A 20000-nucleotide genomic window follows, 5' to 3' on the forward strand; every position below is an offset into this window, starting at 1 on the left:
TGTCCAAACATGGTCATTAGTTCTTTTTTTTTTGTCCAAACATGGTCATTAGTTCTTTTTTTTTTGTCCAAACATGGTCATTAGTTCTTTTTTTTTGTCCAAACATGGTCATTAGTTCTTTTTTTTTTGTCCAAACATGGTCATTAGTTCTTTTTTTTTTGTCCAAACATGGTCATTAGTTCTTTTTTTTTTGTCCAAACATGGTCATTAGTTCTTTTTTTTTTGTCCAAACATGGTCATTAGTTCTTTTTTTTGTCCAAACATGGTCATTAGTTCTTTTTTTTGTCCAAACATGGTCATTAGTTCTTTTTTTTTGTCCAAACATGGTCATTAGTTCTTTTTTTTTGTCCAAACATGGTCATTAGTTCTTTTTGTTTTGTCCAAACATGGTCATTAGTTCTTTTTTTTTTGTCCAAACATGGTCATTAGTTCTTTTTTCCCTCGTATTTCCTCCTGTTTTTATTACTTTTCGTTTTTTTTTCTTCATTTATTCCTTTTGTTTTTTCTTATACCATTTATTTCCCCTCTTTATTCCAATTGATTTTTTTTCTTATATTTTTCTATTTTCTTTGGTAGTTTGATTTTCCATTTAAAATATTTTGTTTTAAATTTGAAAGAGATTGGATCATAGTTTCAAACATTTGATATGTATTGATGTTAAAGATTTTTTTTTTCAATTATGAAAATAAATGTAGATGGAAGAAGTTTTGTATGAATTTAATGATGGTAAAAATTAAAAGAAGTAATGAGTAAAAAATATAGAATAAAAAGTGAAAATATTAAAATGTTTAAAAAAGAGTTTCTGTAATTGAATGCAAAAAGTAAATGAATAAAAGAATAGAGTTTGTAAATGAGTGAAATAATGAATGAAATGTGGGTCAACTGTTTGATCAACAGCCGTGGGATAGTACTGAGATCTGGGTGGCTAACCTGAGCCAGGACGGAGATGCTATTCAAGACGCTCATAAGGTGGGTTAAGTCAAATCAGTCATTCTAGGGACTTTTAAGTCATTCTAGGAAATTTAAGTCAAATCAGTCATCCTAGGGACTTTTAAGTCATTCTAGGAAATTTAAGTCAAATCAGTCATTCTAGGGAATTCTTGTATAATAAGTCATTCTAGGAATTTTAAGTAAAATAAGTCATTCATTTAAAGGAAATTAGTCACTCAAAGGATATCAAAGATGAAAGTAAAAAAAAAAGTAAAGTGAATAAAAGATTAAGTAATGAAGTAAATTATATGAAAGATGGCAGGGAATAAAAGATTAAGTAATGAAGTAAATGATATGAAAGATGGCAGGGAATAAAAGATATAAGTAATGAAGTAAATGATATGAAAGATGGCAGTGAATAAAAGATTAAGTAATGAAGTAAATGATATGAAAGATGGCAGGGAATAAAAGATATAAGTAATGAAGTAAATGATATGAAAGATGGCAGTGAATAAAAGAATAAGTAATGAAGTAAATGATATGAAAGATGGCAGTGAATAAAAGATATAAGTAATGAAGTAAATTATATGAAAGATGGCAGTGAATAAAAGATTAAGTAATGAAGTAAATGATATGAAAGATGGCAGGGAATAAAAGATATAAGTAATGAAGTAAATGATATGAAAGATGGCAGTGAATAAAAGATTAAGTAATGAAGTAAATGATATGAAAGATGGCAGGGAATAAAAGATATAAGTAATGAAGTAAATGATATGAAAGATGGCAGTGAATAAAAGAATAAGTAATGAAGTAAATGATATGAAAGATGGCAGTGAATAAAAGATATAAGTAATGAAGTAAATGATATGAAAGATGGCAGTGAATAAAAGATATAAGTAATGAAGTAAATGATATGAAAGATGGCAGTGAATAAAAGATATAAGTAATGAAGTAAATGATATGAAAGATGGCAGTGAATAAAAGATGTAAGTAATGAAGTAAATGATATGAAAGATGGCAGTGAATAAAAGATATAAGTAATGAAGTAAATGATATGAAAGATGGCAGGGAATAAAAGATATAAGTAATGAAGTAAATGATATGAAAGATGGCAGTGAATAAAAGATATAAGTAATGAAGTAAATGATATGAAAGATGGCAGGGAATAAAAGATTAAGTAATGAAGTAAATGATATGAAAGATGGCAGGGAATAAAAGATATAAGTAATGAAGTAAATGATATGAAAGATGGCAGGGAATAAAAGATATAAGTAATGAAGTAAATGATATGAAAGATGGCAGGGAATAAAAGATATAAGTAATGAAGTAAATGATATGAAAGATTAAGTAATGAAGTAAATGATATGAAAGATGGCAGTGAATAAAAGATTAAGTAATGAAGTAAATGATATGAAAGATGGCAGGGAATAAAAGATATAAGTAATGAAGTAAATAATATGAAAGATGGCAGTGAATAAAAGATTAAGTAATGAAGAAAATGATATGAAAGATGGCAGTGAATAAAAGATATAAGTAATGAAGTAAATGATATGAAAGATGGCAGTGAATAAAAGATATAAGTAATGAAGTAAATGATATGAAAGATGGCAGTGAATAAAAGATATAAGTAATGAAGTAAATGATATGAAAGATGGCAGTGAATAAAAGATATAAGTAATGAAGTAAATGATATGAAAGATGGCAGGGAATAAAAGATATAAGTAATGAAGTAAATGATATGAAAGATGGCAGTGAATAAAAGATTAAGTAATGAAGTAAATGATATGAAAGTTGGCAGGGAATAAAAGATTAAGTAATGAAGTAAATGATATGAAAGATGGCAGTGAATAAAAGATATAAGTAATGAAGTAAATGATATGAAAGATGGCAGTGAATAAAAGATATAAGTAATGAAGTAAATGATATGAAAGTTGGCAGTGAATAAAAGATATAAGTAATGAAGTAAATGATATGAAAGATGGCAGTGAATAAAAGATATAAGTAATGAAGTAAATGATATGAAAGATGGCAGTGAATAAAAGATATAAGTAATGAAGTAAATGATATGAAAGATTAAGTAATGAAGTAAATGATATGAAAGATGGCAGTGAATAAAAGATTAAGTAATGAAGTAAATGATATGAAAGATGGCAGGGAATAAAAGATATAAGTAATGAAGTAAATAATATGAAAGATGGCAGTGAATAAAAGATTAAGTAATGAAGTAAATGATATGAAAGATGGCAGTGAATAAAAGATATAAGTAATGAAGTAAATGATATGAAAGATGGCAGGGAATAAAAGATTAAGTAATGAAGTAAATGATATGAAAGATGGCAGTGAATAAAAGATATAAGTAATGAAGTAAATGATATGAAAGATGGCAGTGAATAAAAGATATAAGTAATGAAGTAAATGATATGAAAGATGGCAGTGAATAAAAGATATAAGTAATGAAGTAAATGATATGAAAGATGGCAGGGAATAAAAGATATAAGTAATGAAGTAAATGATATGAAAGATGGCAGTGAATAAAAGATATAAGTAATGAAGTAAATGATATGAAAGTTGGCAGGGAATAAAAGATTAAGTAATGAAGTAAATGATATGAAAGATGGCAGGGAATAAAAGATATAAGTAATGAAGTAAATGATAAGAAAGTTGGCAGGGAATAAAAGATTAAGTAATGAAGTAAATGATATGAAAGATGGCAGTGAATAAAAGATATAAGTAATGAAGTAAATGATATGAAAGATGGCAGTGAATAAAAGATATAAGTAATGAAGTAAATGATATGAAAGATGGCAGTGAATAAAAGATATAAGTAATGAAGTAAATGATATGAAAGTTGGCAGGGAATAAAAGATTAAGTAATGAAGTAAATGATATGAAAGATGGCAGTGAATAAAAGATATAAGTAATGAAGTAAATTATATGAAAGATGGCAGTGAATAAAAGATATAAGTAATGAAGTAAATGATATGAAAGATGGCAGGGAATAAAAGATATAAGTAATGAAGTAAATGATATGAAAGATGGCAGTGAATAAAAGATATAAGTAATGAAGTAAATGATATGAAAGATGGCAGTGAATAAAAGATATAAGTAATGAAGTAAATGATATGAAAGATGGCAGGGAATAAAAGATATAAGTAATGAAGTAAATTATAAGAAAGTTGGCAGGGAATAAAAGATTAAGTAATGAAGTAAATGATATGAAAGATGGCAGTGAATAAAAGATATAAGTAATGAAGTAAATGATATGAAAGATGGCAGTGAATAAAAGATATAAGTAATGAAGTAAATGATATGAAAGATGGCAGTGAATAAAAGATATAAGTAATGAAGTAAATGATATGAAAGTTGGCAGGGAATAAAAGATTAAGTAATGAAGTAAATGATATGAAAGATGGCAGTGAATAAAAGATATAAGTAATGAAGTAAATGATATGAAAGATGGCAGTGAATAAAAGATATAAGTAATGAAGTAAATGATATGAAAGATGGCAGGGAATAAAAGATATAAGTAATGAAGTAAATGATATGAAAGATGGCAGTGAATAAAAGATATAAGTAATGAAGTAAATGATATGAAAGATGGCAGGGAATAAAAGATATAAGTAATGAAGTAAATGATATGAAAGATGGCAGGGAATAAAAGATATAAGTAATGAAGTAAATGATATGAAAGATGGCAGTGAATAAAAGATATAAGTAATGAAGTAAATGATATGAAAGTTGGCAGGGAATAAAAGATTAAGTAATGAAGTAAATGATATGAAAGATGGCAGTGAATAAAAGATGTAAGTAATGAAGTAAATGATATGAAAGATGGCAGTGAATAAAAGATATAAGTAATGAAGTAAATGATATGAAAGTTGGCAGGGAATAAAAGATTAAGTAATGAAGTAAATGATATGAAAGATGGCAGGGAATAAAAGATATAAGTAATGAAGTAAATGACATGAAAGATGGCAGGGAATAAAAGATATAAGTAATGAAGTAAATGATATGAAAGATATAAGTAATGAAGTAAATGATATGAAAGATGGCAGGGAATAAAAGATATAAGTAATGAAGTAAATGATATGAAAGATGGCAGGGAATAAAAGATATAAGTAATGAAGTAAATGATATGAAAGATGGCAGGGAATAAAAGATATAAGTAATGAAGTAAATGATATGAAAGATGGCAGTGAATAAAAGATATAAGTAATGAAGTAAATGATATGAAAGATGGCAGTGAATAAAAGATATAAGTAATGAAGTAAATGATATGAAAGATGGCAGTGAATAAAAGATATAAGTAATGAAGTAAATGATATGAAAGATGGCAGTGAATAAAAGATATAAGTAATGAAGTAAATGATATGAAAGATGGCAGTGAATAAAAGATATAAGTAATGAAGTAAATGATATGAAAGATGGCAGGGAATAAAAGATTAAGTAATGAAGTAAATGATATGAAAGATGGCAGTGAATAAAAGATATAAGTAATGAAGTAAATGATATGAAAGATGGCAGTGAATAAAAGATATAAGTAATGAAGTAAATGATATGAAAGATGGCTGTGAATAAAGATATAAGTAATGAAGTAAATTATATGAAAGATGGCAGGGAATAAAAGATTAAGTAATGAAGTAAATGATATGAAAGATGGCAGTGAATAAAAGATATAAGTAATGAAGTAAATGATATGAAAGATGGCAGGGAATAAAAGATTAAGTAATGAAGTAAATGATATGAAAGATGGCAGTGAATAAAAGATATAAGTAATGAAGTAAATGATATGAAAGATATAAGTAATGACGTAAATGATATGAAAGATGGCAGGGAATAAAAGATATAAGTAATGAAGTAAATGATATGAAAGATGGCAGGGAATAAAAGATATAAGTAATGAAGTAAATGATATGAAAGATGGCAGGGAATAAAAGATTAAGTAATGTAGTAAATGATATGAAAGATGGCAGTGAATAAAAGATATAAGTAATGAAGTAAATGATATAAAAGATATAAGTAATGAAGTAAATGATATGAAAGATGGCAGGGAATAAAAGATATAAGTAATGAAGTAAATGATATGAAAGATGGCAGGGAATAAAAGATTAAGTAATGAAGTAAATGATATGAAAGATGGCAGTGAATAAAAGATATAAGTAATGAAGTAAATGATATGAAAGATGGCAGTGAATAAAAGATATAAGTAATGAAGTAAATGATATGAAAGATATAAGTAATGAAGTAAATGATATGAAAGATGGCAGGGAATAAAAGATATAAGTAATGAAGTAAATGATATGAAAGATGGCAGGGAATAAAAGATTAAGTAATGAAGTAAATGATATGAAAGATGGCAGTGAATAAAAGATATAAGTAATGAAGTAAATGATATGAAAGATGGCAGTGAATAAAAGATATAAGTAATGAAGTAAATGATATGAAAGATGGCAGTGAATAAAAGATGTAAGTAATGAAGTAAATGATATGAAAGTTGGCAGGGAATAAAAGATTAAGTAATGAAGTAAATGATATGAAAGATGGCAGGGAATAAAAGATATAAGTAATGAAGTAAATGATATGAAAGATATAAGTAATGAAGTAAATGATATGAAAGATATAAGTAATGAAGTAAATGATATGAAAGATGGCAGGGAATAAAAAGCAATGTTGTGTGCCTGTAGGTGGTGGGTGGCCAAGATGGTTCTGGTCAAGACCTGAGTGTCATGCAGCCCTCCTGGACACCAGAGAACCAGCTCCTGTATATTGGTGACCACAGCGACTGGTGGAACCTGTACGTGCTCACTCCAGGTCAAGGTCATGTGAACCTGCATGAAACCAATGCTGAGATAGGCGGGCCACAGTGGCAGTTGGGGAAACAGTCATATGCCCTGGAGCCTAATGGGGGCAGTAGGATTGTCACATCTTTTAGAGGGGTCAGTCACATCTTTTAGAGGGGTCAGTCACATCTTTTAGGGGGGTCAGTCACATCTTTTAGGGGGGTCAGTCACATCTTTTAGGGGGGTCAGTCACATCTTTTAGGGGGGTCAGTCACATCTTTTAGGGGGGTCAGTCACATCTTTTAGGGGGGGGGGTCAGTCATATCTTTTAGGGGGGTCAGTCACATCTTTTAGAGGGGTCAGTCACATCTTTTAGAGGGGTCAGTCACATCTTTTAGGGGGGTCAGTCACATCTTTTAGAGGGGTCAGTCACATCTTTTAGAGGGGTCAGTCACATCTTTTAGGGGGGTCAGTCACATCTTTTAGGGGGTCAGTCACATCTTTTAGAGGGGTCAGTCACATCTTTTAGGGGGGTCAGTCACATCTTTTAGAGGGGTCAGTCACATCTTTTAGAGGGGTCAGTCACATCTTTTAGGGGGGTCAGTCACATCTTTTAGGGGGTCAGTCACATCTTTTAGAGGGGTCAGTCACATCTTTTAGGGGGGTCAGTCACATCTTTTAGGGGGGTCAGTCACATCTTTTAGGGGGGTCAGTCACATCTTTTAGGGGGGTCAGTCACATCTTTTAGGGGGGTCAGTCACATCTTTTAGGGGGGTCAGTCACATCTTTTAGGGGGGTCAGTCACATCTTTTAGGGGGGTCAGTCATATCTTTTAGGGGGGGTCAGTCACATCTTTAGGAGGGTCAGTCACATCTTTTAGGGGGGTCAGTCACATCTTTTAGGGGGGTCAGTCACATCTTTTAGAGGGGTCAGTCACATCTTTTAGAGGGGTCAGTCACATCTTTTAGGGGGGTCAGTCACATCTTTTAGAGGGGTCAGTCACATCTTTTAGAGGGGTCAGTCACATCTTTTAGGGGGGTCAGTCACATCTTTTAGGGGGGTCAGTCACATCTTTTAGGGGGGTCAGTCACATCTTTTAGGGGGGTCAGTCACATCTTTTAGGGGGGTCAGTCACATCTTTTAGGGGGGTCAGTCACATCTTTTAGGGGGTCAGTCACATCTTTTAGGGGGGTCAGTCACATCTTTTAGGGGGGTCAGTCATATCTTTTAGGGGGGGTCAGTCACATCTTTTAGGGGGGTCAGTCACATCTTTTAGGGGGGTCAGTCACATCTTTTAGGGGGGTCAGTCACATCTTTTAGGGGGGTCAGTCACATCTTTTAGGGGGGTCAGTCACATCTTTTAGGGGGGTCAGTCACATCTTTTAGGGGGGTCAGTCACATCTTTTAGGGGGGTCAGTCATATCTTTTAGGGGGGGTCAGTCACATCTTTAGGAGGGTCAGTCACATCTTTTAGGGGGGTCAGTCACATCTTTTAGGGGGGTCAGTCACATCTTTTAGGGGGGTCAGTCACATCTTTTAGGGGGGTCAGTCACATCTTTTAGGGGGGGTCAGTCACATCTTTTAGGGGGGGGGGTCAGTCACATCTTTTAGGGGGGGTCAGTCACATCTTTTAGGGGGGTCAGTCACATCTTTTAGAGGGGTCAGTCACATCTTTTAGGGGGGTCAGTCACATCTTTTAGGGGGGTCAGTCACATCTTTTAGGGGGGTCAGTCACATCTTTTAGGGGGGTCAGTCACATCTTTTAGGGGGGTCAGTCACATCTTTTAGGGGGTCAGTCACATCTTTTAGGGGGTCAGTCACATCTTTTAGGGGGGGTCAGTCACATCTTTTAGGGGGGTCAGTCACATCTTTTAGGGGGGGTCAGTCACATCTTTTAGGGGGGTCAGTCACATCTTTTAGGGGGGTCAGTCACATCTTTTAGGGGGGTCAGTCACATCGTTTAGGGGGGTCAGTCACATCTTTTAGGGGGGTCAGTCACATCTTTTAGGGGGGTCAGTCACATCTTTTAGGGGGGGTCAGTCACATCTTTTAGGGGGGTCAGTCATATCTTTTAGGGGGGGTCAGTCACATCTTTAGGAGGGTCAGTCACATCTTTTAGGGGGGTCAGTCACATCTTTTAGGGGGGTCAGTCACATCTTTTAGGGGGGTCAGTCACATCTTTTAGGGGGGTCAGTCACATCTTTTAGGGGGGGTCAGTCACATCTTTTAGGGGGGTCAGTCACATCTTTTAGAGGGGTCAGTCACATCTTTTAGGGGGGTCAGTCACATCTTTTAGGGGGGTCAGTCATATCTTTTAGGGGGGGTCAGTCACATCTTTAGGAGGGTCAGTCACATCTTTTAGGGGGGTCAGTCACATCTTTTAGGGGGGTCAGTCACATCTTTTAGGGGGGGTCAGTCACATCTTTTAGGGGGGTCAGTCACATCTTTTAGAGGGGTCAGTCACATCTTTTAGGGGGGTCAGTCACATCTTTTAGAGGGGTCAGTCACATCTTTTAGGGGGGTCAGTCACATCTTTTAGAGGGGTCAGTCACATCTTTTAGAGGGGTCAGTCACATCTTTTAGGGGGGTCAGTCACATCTTTTAGGGGGTCAGTCACATCTTTTAGAGGGGTCAGTCACATCTTTTAGGGGGGTCAGTCACATCTTTTAGGGGGGTCAGTCACATCTTTTAGGGGGGTCAGTCACATCTTTTAGGGGGGTCAGTCACATCTTTTAGGGGGGTCAGTCAAATCTTTTAGGGGGGTCAGTCACATCTTTTAGGGGGGTCAGTCATATCTTTTAGGGGGGTCAGTCATATCTTTTAGGGGGGGTCAGTCACATCTTTAGGAGGGTCAGTCACATCTTTTAGGGGGGTCAGTCACATCTTTTAGGGGGGTCAGTCACATCTTTTAGGGGGGTCAGTCACATCTTTTAGGGGGGTCAGTCACATCTTTTAGGGGGGTCAGTCACATCTTTTAGGGGGGTCAGTCACATCTTTTAGAGGGGTCAGTCACATCTTTTAGGGGGGTCAGTCACATCTTTTAGGGGGTAGTCACATCTTTTAGGGGGTCAGTCACTTCTTTTAGGGGGGGTCAGTCACATCTTTTAGGGGGGTCAGTCACATCTTTTAGGGGGGGTCAGTCACATCTTTTAGGGGGGTCAGTCACATCTTTTAGGGGGGTCAGTCACATCTTTTAGGGGGGTCAGTCACATCTTTTAGGGGGGTCAGTCACATCTTTTAGGGGGGTCAGTCACATCTTTTAGGGGGGTCAGTCACATCTTTTAGGGGGGTCAGTCACATCTTTTAGGGGGGTCAGTCATATCTTTTAGGGGGGGTCAGTCACATCTTTAGGAGGGTCAGTCACATCTTTTAGGGGGGTCAGTCACATCTTTTAGGGGGGTCAGTCACATCTTTTAGAGGGGTCAGTCACATCTTTTAGGGGGGTCAGTCACATCTTTTAGGGGGGTCAGTCATATCTTTTAGGGGGGGTCAGTCACATCTTTAGGAGGGTCAGTCACATCTTTTAGGGGGGTCAGTCACATCTTTTAGGGGGGTCAGTCACATCTTTTAGGGGGGGTCAGTCACATCTTTTAGGGGGGTCAGTCACATCTTTTAGAGGGGTCAGTCACATCTTTTAGGGGGGTCAGTCACATCTTTTAGGGGGGTCAGTCACATCTTTTAGGGGGGTCAGTCACATCTTTTAGGGGGGTCAGTCACATCTTTTAGGGGGGTCAGTCACATCTTTTAGGGGGTCAGTCACATCTTTTAGGGGGTCAGTCACATCTTTTAGGGGGGGTCAGTCACATCTTTTAGGGGGGTCAGTCACATCTTTTAGGGGGGGTCAGTCACATCTTTTAGGGGGGTCAGTCACATCTTTTAGGGGGGTCAGTCACATCTTTTAGGGGGGTCAGTCACATCTTTTAGGGGGGTCAGTCACATCTTTTAGGGGGGTCAGTCACATCTTTTAGGGGGGTCAGTCACATCTTTTAGGGGGGTCAGTCACATCTTTTAGGGGGGTCAGTCATATCTTTTAGGGGGGGGTCAGTCACATCTTTAGGAGGGTCAGTCACATCTTTTAGGGGGGTCAGTCACATCTTTTAGGGGGGTCAGTCACATCTTTTAGGGGGGTCAGTCACATCTTTTAGGGGGGTCAGTCACATCTTTTAGGGGGGTCAGTCACATCTTTTAGGGGGGTCAGTCATATCTTTTAGGGGGGGTCAGTCACATCTTTAGGAGGGTCAGTCACATCTTTTAGGGGGGTCAGTCACATCTTTTAGGGGGGTCAGTCACATCTTTTAGGGGGGTCAGTCACATCTTTTAGGGGGGTCAGTCACATCTTTTAGGGGGGGTCAGTCACATCTTTTAGGGGGGTCAGTCACATCTTTTAGAGGGGTCAGTCACATCTTTTAGGGGGGTCAGTCACATCTTTTAGGGGGGTCAGTCATATCTTTTAGGGGGGGGGTCAGTCACATCTTTAGGAGGGTCAGTCACATCTTTTAGGGGGGTCAGTCACATCTTTTAGGGGGGTCAGTCACATCTTTTAGGGGGGGTCAGTCACATCTTTTAGGGGGGTCAGTCACATCTTTTAGAGGGGTCAGTCACATCTTTTAGGGGGGTCAGTCACATCTTTTAGGGGGGTCAGTCACATCTTTTAGGGGGGTCAGTCACATCTTTTAGGGGGGTCAGTCACATCTTTTAGGGGGGTCAGTCACATCTTTTAGGGGGTCAGTCACATCTTTTAGGGGGTCAGTCACATCTTTTAGGGGGGGTCAGTCACATCTTTTAGGGGGGTCAGTCACATCTTTTAGGGGGGGTCAATCACATCTTTTAGGGGGGTCAGTCACATCTTTTAGAGGGGTCAGTCACATCTTTTAGGGGGGTCAGTCACATCTTTTAGGGGGGTCAGTCACATCTTTTAGGGGGGTCAGTCACATCTTTTAGGGGGGTTCAGTATGGTAGTCACATGTTCTAGGGGGGCAGTATTAGATTTAATAGATCTCAATGTTAGTCCAAGCATGAGTTGTACATTTGTTCTTGTTCAGGAGTTTGGGATTGTAGACATGAAGGAAAAAAGCTACAAGAAACTAGAGACTGGCTACGCTGTACATGAGCAATTGTCCTGGCCTGTAGCGGGGGCTGTGTACTGCATTGCTCACAGCAGCTCCAACTTTCCACAGCTCATCAAGGTTCATGTAGACACCCTCAAGGTCAGTCTCAACACCCTCAAGGTCAGTCTCAACACCATCAATGTTAGTCTCAACACCCTCAAGGTTAGTCTCAACACCATCAATGTTAGTCTCAACACCCTCAAGGTCAGTCTCAACACACAAGGTTAGTCTCAACACCCTCAAGGTTAATATCAACACCCTCAAGGTCAGTCTCAACACCCTCAAGGTTAGTCCCAACACACTCAAGGTTAATATCAACACCCTCAAGGTCAGTCTCAACACCCTCAAGGTTAGTCTCAACACCCTCAAGGTTAGTCTCAACACCCTCAAGGTTAATATCAACACCCTCAAGGTCAGTCTCAACACCCTCAAGGTTAGTCTCAACACCCTCAAGGTTAATATCAACACCCTCAAGGTCAGTCTCAACACCCTCAAGGTTAGTCTCAACACCCTCAAGGTTAGTCTCAACACCCTCAAGGTTAGTCTCAACACCCTCAAGGTTAGTCTCAACACCCTCAAGGTCAGTCTCAACACCCTCAATGTTAGTCTCAACACCCTCAAGGTCAGTCTCAACACCCTCAAGGTCAGTCTTAACACCCTCAAGGTCAGTCTCAACACCCTCAAGGTCGCTCTTAACACACAAGGTTTTGATGAGATTTTGTGCTCCGTCAGGTTGAAGTACTCCGAGTCTCCATGTCCACATCAGTAGAGCCAGGCTACTTGAGCATCCCTTCACAAATTGCCTGGCCAACAACTTATGATGAGATTTGTTATGGCCTGTATTACCCACCTGTCAATCAAGATTACCACGCCCCCACAGGTAGGTTCAAATCAAGATTACCACGCCCCCACAGGTAGGTTCAAATCAAGATTACCACGCCCCCACAGGTAGGTTCAAATCAAGATTACCACGTCCCCACAGGTAGGTTCAAATCAAGATTACCACGTCCCCACAGGTAGGTTCAAATCAAGATTACCACGCCCCCACAGGTAGGTTCAATTCAAGATTACCACGCCCCCACAGGTAGGTTCAAATCAAGATTACCACGCCCCCACAGGTAGGTTCAAATCAAGATTACCACGCCCCCACAGGTAGGTTCAAATCAAGATTACCACGCCCCCACAGGTAGGTTCAAATCAAGATTACCACGCCCCCACAGGTAGGTTCAAATCAAGATTACCACGCCCCCACAGGTAGGTTCAAATCAAGATTACCACGCCCCCCACAGGTAGGTTCAAATCAAGATTACCACGCCCCCACAGGTAGGTTCAAATCAAGATTACCACGCCCCCACAGGTAGGTTTAAATCAGGGGTCTCCAAACTTTTCAGTCCGAGGGCCGCATTAACAATCAAATTTCAGTTCGGGGGCCAGTTTCTTCAAGGCATGTCTTTGATTTTTCTGCGCAAAGTTCCTCATCATCACCAACAAATGATTTTTTCTTGGACAAAAAGATGATGTTTGGAGACCCCTGGTTTAAATCAAGATTACCACACCCCCACAGGTAGTTTCAAATCAAGATTATCACGCCCCCCATATGTTAAACTTTTGACAGGCGAGCTTCCCCCATATGTTAAACTTTTGACAGGCGAGCTCCCCCCATATGTTAAACTTTTGACAGGTGAGCTCCCCCCATATGTAAAACTTTTGACAGGCGAGCTCCCCCCATATGTTAAACTTTTGACAGGCGAGCTTCCCCCATATGTTAAACTTTTGACAGGCGAGCTCCCCCCATATGTTAAACTTTTGACAGGCGAGCTTCCCCCATATGTTAAACTTTTGACAGGCGAGCTCCCCCCATATGTTAAACTTTTGACAGGCGAGCTTCCCCCATATGTTAAACTTTTGACAGGCGAGCTCCCCCCATATGTTAAACTTTTGACAGGCGAGCTTCCCCCATATGTTAAACTTTTGACAGGCGAGCTCCCCCCATATGTTAAACTTTTGACAGGCGAGCTTCCCCCATATGTTAAACTTTTGACAGGCGAGCTTCCCCCACTTCTGGTGCGTGCACACGGGGGCCCAACCAGCGCCTTCTCCACTGGTCTTGACCTTAAGCTGCAGTACTTCACCAGCCGAGGTTTTGCTGTGCTCTGTGTCAACTACAGAGGGAGTGTTGGCTACGGCAAGAAATACCGGCACAGGCTCAGAGGACAGTCAGTTGATTTTATTCTCAGCTTCACACACACACATTCAGAGGACAGTCAGTTGATTTTATTCTCAGCTTCACACACACACATTCAGAGGACAGTCAGTTGATTTTATTCTCAGCTTCACACACACACATTCAGAGGACAGTCAGTTGATTTTTTTCTCAGCTTTACACACACACATTCAGAGGACAGTCAGTTGATTTTATTCTCAGCTTCACACACACACATTCAGAGGACAGTCAGTTGATTTTATTCTCAGCTTCACACACACACATTCAGAGGACAGTCAGTTGATTTTATTCTCAGCTTCACACACACACATTCAGAGGACAGTCAGTTGATTTTATTCTCAGCTTCACACACACACATTCAGAGGACAGTCAGTTGATTTTATTCTCAGCTTCACACACACACATTCAGAGGACAGTCAGTTGATTTTATTCTCAGCTTCACACACACACATTCAGAGGACAGTCAGTTGATTTTATTCTCAGCTTCACACACACACATTCAGAGGACAGTCAGTTGATTTTATTCTCAGCTTCACACACACACATTCAGAGGACAGTCAGTTGATTTTATTCTCAGCTTCACACACACACATTCAGAGGACAGTCAGTTGATTTTATTCTCAGCTTCACACACACATTCAGAGGACAGTCAGTTGATTTTATTCTCAGCTTCACACACACACATTCAGAGGACAGTCAGTTGATTTTATTCTCAGCTTCACACACACACATTCAATCATTTCCTGTCCACAGATGGGTTGAGCCATGGTTGAGCCATGGTTGAGCCATGTTTTCCTCTCCACAGATGGGTTGAGCCATGGTTGAGCCATGTTTTCCTCTCCACAGATGGGTTGAGCCATGGTTGAGCCATGTTTTCCTGTCCACAGATGGGTTGGCCCATGGTTGAGCCATGTTTCCCTCTCCACAGATGGGTTGGCCCATGGTTGGCCCATGGTTGAGCCATGTTTTCCTCTCCACAGATGGGTTGAGCCATGGTTGAGCCATGTTTCCCTCTCCACAGATGGGTTGAGCCATGGTTGAGCCATGGTTGAGCCATGTTTTCCTCTCCACAGATGGGTTGAGCCATGGTTGAGCCATGTTTCCCTCTCCACAGATGGGTTGAGCCATGGTTGAGCCATGTTTCCCTCTCCACAGATGGGGTGTCCTGGACATTGATGACTGTCGTACAGGTGTGGAGTACCTGATAGCGGAGGGCAAGGTTGACCCCAAAAGGATTTGTATTGATGGGCGCTCAGCTGGCGGCTACACAACTCTAGCCTGTCTCACTTTCACAAACACATTCAATGTTGGTAGGTGTCAGCTGTTTGATGGCTGTGACCTAGTTTGATGCTTGTGAACTAGTTTGATTCATGTGACCTAGTTTTATCCCAATGACCCAGTTTGATACATGTGACCTAGTTTGCATGTGATCTAGTTTGATGGCTGTGACCCAGTTTGATGGAAGTGACCCACTTTGATGTGTGTGACCTAGTTTGATGGATGTGACCCAGTTTGATGCATGTGACCCAGTTTGATGAGTGTGACCTAGTTTGATGTGTGTGACCCAGTTTGATGTATGTGACCCAGTTTGATGAGTGTGACCTAGTTTGATGGATGTGACCCAGTTTGATGGATGTGACCCAGTTTGATGCATGTGCCCCAGTTTGATTTCTGTGACCTAGTTTGATGGCTGTGACCTAGTTTGATATTTGCAGGTGTCAGTCACTTTGGTATCAGTGACCTTGAGGCTTTAATGAAGGACACTCACAAATTTGAAAGTCGTTACCTGGAAACGTTGATTGCCCCCTTAAGTGAGGAGGGCAAACAAATCTTGAAGGCGAGATCCCCCATCCACCACATCGATCAGCTCAACACAGCTGTTGGCTTTTTCCAGGGGGACGAGGACAAAGTCAGTTTGTTTTTCTTCACATTTCTTCTTTGTAATGCTGGACGCTAGTTCCCCCAGCTCAATTGTGTATTACGTGTCAACCTGTTATGTGCCATATAGGAAGTTGACTCCCATAATTTCTATTTCAATTTACATTCATAGCCACATTTTTTCTTCTGGCATTTTCTTCACATATAAAAAGTGAAAAATTGTCTCATTCCCCCCCCCCCCCCCCCCCCAGGTGGTGCCACCAAACCAGGCTCAGATGTTTTATGATGCTGTCAGGTCTAAAGGACTTCCTGCCATGTACGTCTTGTTTGCAGGTAATGTCTCAGTTGTTGTGTGCAGGTAATGTCTAAGTTGTTGTTTGCAGGTAATGTCTAAGTTGTTGTGTGCAGGTAATGTCTAAGTTGTTGTTTGCAGGTAATGTCTAAGTTAGAATGAACATATTTTTGTAATGTAGAATGGAATATTTTGAAGTTTTTTTTTCCTACTATCAAGGTGAACAGCATGGCTTCCGTAAAGCTGAAAATATCCAAACTTCATTGGATGGAGAGTTCTACTTTTTTGGGAAAGTTCTGGGCTTTGAACCTGCGGACAAATGCAAAGAGGTCAGTTTTTTGTCTTGGTCATTTAGTTTCAAAAGTCAGTTTTAAAAGTTTGTTTTCAAACTTAACTTTAAAATTTTGGCTCCATAAAATTTTTGGCGTCAGTTTTAAAAAAATTCTTGTATCATGAATTGAATCTTGTACTTTATCTGTATTTAAATGGCTGCTTAAATCAACAGCTGCCCATAGTCAATCTGTGAAGAGGGAGGACAAATGACATTTCTACACTCAGGCTTCTACATGCTGGCAAACTTTTAGTCCATTGAATGATTTATTAAAAATTAGGATCACATTCTCTGGAAAAATAATGATAGCAGAGTATCTAAAGAAAATCAGTGCAGAAAATCCAGTTAGATTTTTAGTTGTTCAAGTCTTGTTACAATGCTTGCAACATTTTGTTTTCAATTGTGCTTATTTCTATGTGTGATTTGTGTTTGTTTACAATTGTGCTTATTTCTATGTGTGATTTGTGTTTGTTTACAATTGTGCTTATTTCTATGTGTGATTTGTGTGTGTTTACAATTGTGCTTATTTCTATGTGTGATTTGTGTGTGTGGATGGTGGCCTGTGTCTATGTGTGGTTTTTGTGTTATTTATTCATTTATTTATTTATTCAATTACGGTAACAATTGTAGGCAAGGAGGCCCTTTTTCAAATTGGCCGTTTTAAAATAAACAAATAAAAACAACAATTTAATAACAGCATTTCAAAAAAACAAAAAAAAACAATAGCATAGTAATAGCAGTAACATAGCACTAAAAATGTGGAATAAAGAAATAAAATTACATAGTTATAAAACAAGATGAGATATAATAAGAATACAATAGATGAATGAGAAATGTTTCAATGAGTCAGTTAGCGAGGTCACTAAATAATTGTTGTTTTAGTTTAGATTTGAATATATTTTCATAGCTAGATAGTTTTATTTTATTAGGAAGATTGTTCCACAAATTAGAACCAGAGTAGGCGAAGCTATGTTTTTGGAAAAAAGTTGTATATGGAAACGGTAATTTAAGACGACGATTTAATTTAATGTTAAAAGAAAAGAGGTCTGATAAGTAAGAGGGGGCTGTTTCGTGGAATATTTTATATAAGAAAATTGCTTTAGTATATATAATCTTTTTATTTAATGGAAGTATTTTAGTTGAAATAAAAGAATCAATGCTACTAGACAAGCCAGTAACCAGTTTTATAGCCTTTTTTGTATTGATAGTAGAGGACGCTGCTTAGTTATAAAGATGTTGGTCTTTGTCTCAAACCCAATGGCTGGGGCTGCCCACCCCACCCCTGGGGCTGCCCACCCCACCCCGTGGAAATGTTTTTATTTCTTGATCCACGTCCCACCCCACCCCGTGGAAATGTTTTTATTTCTTGATCCACGTCCCACCCCACCCCTCTCTAATAATTGCTGAGCTCCCATGTCAGATGATTTAATTTGGATATTTATATGCTTTATTTGACATATGACATTCCTACATGACATGATTGTATGACACATGAAATATCTATACTATAATAAAGAAAGAGATGTCATTCAATCTAAACCTAGTTTTTTAATCTGTTAACATTTTCAACCAGTTGATGAAAGTTCCTCTATGAAATATTCAGTGAGCTTGGTGGAATAGATCCCATTTTTTTTTTAAATTGCAGTTTAGGCTTTGTAAAACTGCTAATCAACTGCTCAAATTCAATTTCAAACATTTTTTTTTTAAATCCACCCACCTGTCTTTCAATTTCTCATGTACAGAGTAGGCTATAGATGAAGTTTTGTCCTCTTCTTCATGGAGTAAAGCTCATGGTTGCTTAATCGAAAAGTCTCGAGTTCGAACCCTCGGGCAGATAAGGCTCGATCCCCTCCAACACTAAAAATTAAGAACGAAGAAGAAGAAGAAAGTGAAAAAAAAATTTATAAGCGTTTTTGAGAAATCGGAAATATGGTAAAGTACTACTCCCGGCCACTCAAAAAACAGCGAATTAGATCTTCATATAGATCTAAGTGAAGTTCAAAAAACAGCGAATTAGATCTTCATATAGATCTAAGTGAAATTTCGTTTCACTCAAACAGTACCCCTACATCGCACATCGTCACAAAAAGCTAGACCCCCCCCTAAAATGACGTCACACCTCAGCATACAAATCCCCCCTCCCTCAAAATTGCAGTTAAATTCTTCTTAAAACATCGATATTTGTCTGAACTCTGTCAACAGAGTATTTTAATCGATTTCTATTATAATTTATTAAAACAGTTTTCTAAAACGCCAAATAACGGCAAAAACTCGTTTTCTAACACTGCTTTTTTATAATGCAAAAGTGTGACGTCACACCATCTGAACCCCCCCCCCCCCCACCCTCCCCTCATCACACACCGTCACAAAATTATTAACCTCTCCCTCCCACCCTACGAGTGTGACGTCATTTATGGACGACCCCTAATTTGATAGAGGCTTGTATATGAAATTTCGTCTACGTAGCACTGCGAATTTAAGTTTTACCAACTCAGAGAGGTGTAAAACGTCAAGATTTGTGAATATTTCAATGTTTGCACAATTACAAAACTTCCTCAATTTTTTATTTGGTTGGTCACCGTACTGTCTGGTGACGAAGCCTAGTATGTAACAAATAAAACTGCAATTTTTAAGGGAGGGGGGGTCTGATGCGTGACGTCATTCTGGAGTGGGGTCTGACTTCTTGTAACGGTTGGGAGAGAGTGGTCAAAAAAGCGTGACGTCATTTATGGATGACCGATACTTGTTTCCTACTGCTGGTCTCGAGGGTTCCCAGAAAGATGCGCAACGGGAAAAAGCGCAAGCAGAAAAAAGAGCTTTTTTCTGTTTGCGCTTTTCTCTGTGTGCGCTTTTTTCCGTTGCGCTTTTTGTTTTGCGCTTTTTTTCCGTTGCGCTTTTTGTTTTGCGCTTTTTTTTCCGTTGCGCATCTTTCTGGTCACCGGCCTCGAGATGTCCAAAAATGTCGAGACTTACAGTACATGATAGAGTCACTGGATGGCCAGACATGATAGAGTCACTGGATGGCCAGACATGATAGAGTCACTGGATGGCCAGACTTACAGTACATGATAGAGTCACTGGATGGCCAGACATGATAGAGTCACTGGATGGCCAGACATGATAGAGTCACTGGATGGCCAGACTTACAGTACATGATAGAGTCACTGGATGGCCAGACATGATAGAGTCACTGGATGGCCAGACATGATAGAGTCACTGGATGGGCCAGACATGATAGAGTCACTGGATGGCCAGACATGATAGAGTCACTGGATGGCCAGACTTACAGTACATGATAGAGTCCCTGGATGGCCAGACATGATAGAGTCACTGGATGGCCAGACTTACAGTACATGATAGAGTCACTGGATGGCCAGACATGATAGTCACTGGATGGCCAGACATGATAGAGTCACTGGATGGCCAGACATGATAGAGTCACTGGATGGCCAGACAT

The 20000-nt window shown here is 38.9% G+C and overlaps 1 protein-coding gene across 12 annotated transcripts in view; it reads left to right on the top strand.

Moving 5' to 3' along the window:
• The window catches only part of LOC131941214 (uncharacterized), a 37094-nt gene extending 19020 nt beyond the window's left edge, over positions 1–18074 (top strand). For all 12 annotated transcript variants that reach the window (XM_059300278.1, XM_059300279.1, XM_059300287.1 and 9 more), the window contains 10 exons: positions 898–969; positions 6615–6866; positions 11753–11917; positions 12551–12698; positions 13863–14034; positions 15198–15352; positions 15758–15951; positions 16172–16253; positions 16432–16541; positions 16718–18074. In XM_059300278.1, coding sequence (XP_059156261.1) covers positions 898–969; positions 6615–6866; positions 11753–11917; positions 12551–12698; positions 13863–14034; positions 15198–15352; positions 15758–15951; positions 16172–16253; positions 16432–16541; positions 16718–16738 — 1371 coding nt within the window. In that variant the 3' untranslated portion in view covers positions 16739–18074. The remainder of the gene's footprint in view (positions 1–897; positions 970–6614; positions 6867–11752; positions 11918–12550; positions 12699–13862; positions 14035–15197; positions 15353–15757; positions 15952–16171; positions 16254–16431; positions 16542–16717) is intronic.
• Positions 18075–20000: the final 1926 nt, after the last annotated feature.

Source organism: Physella acuta, unplaced genomic scaffold (genome assembly GCF_028476545.2).
Source record: "Physella acuta isolate Inbredline_101_S28 unplaced genomic scaffold, ASM2847654v3 ptg000353l, whole genome shotgun sequence".
Classification (NCBI taxonomy): Eukaryota; Metazoa; Mollusca; class Gastropoda; family Physidae; genus Physella; species Physella acuta.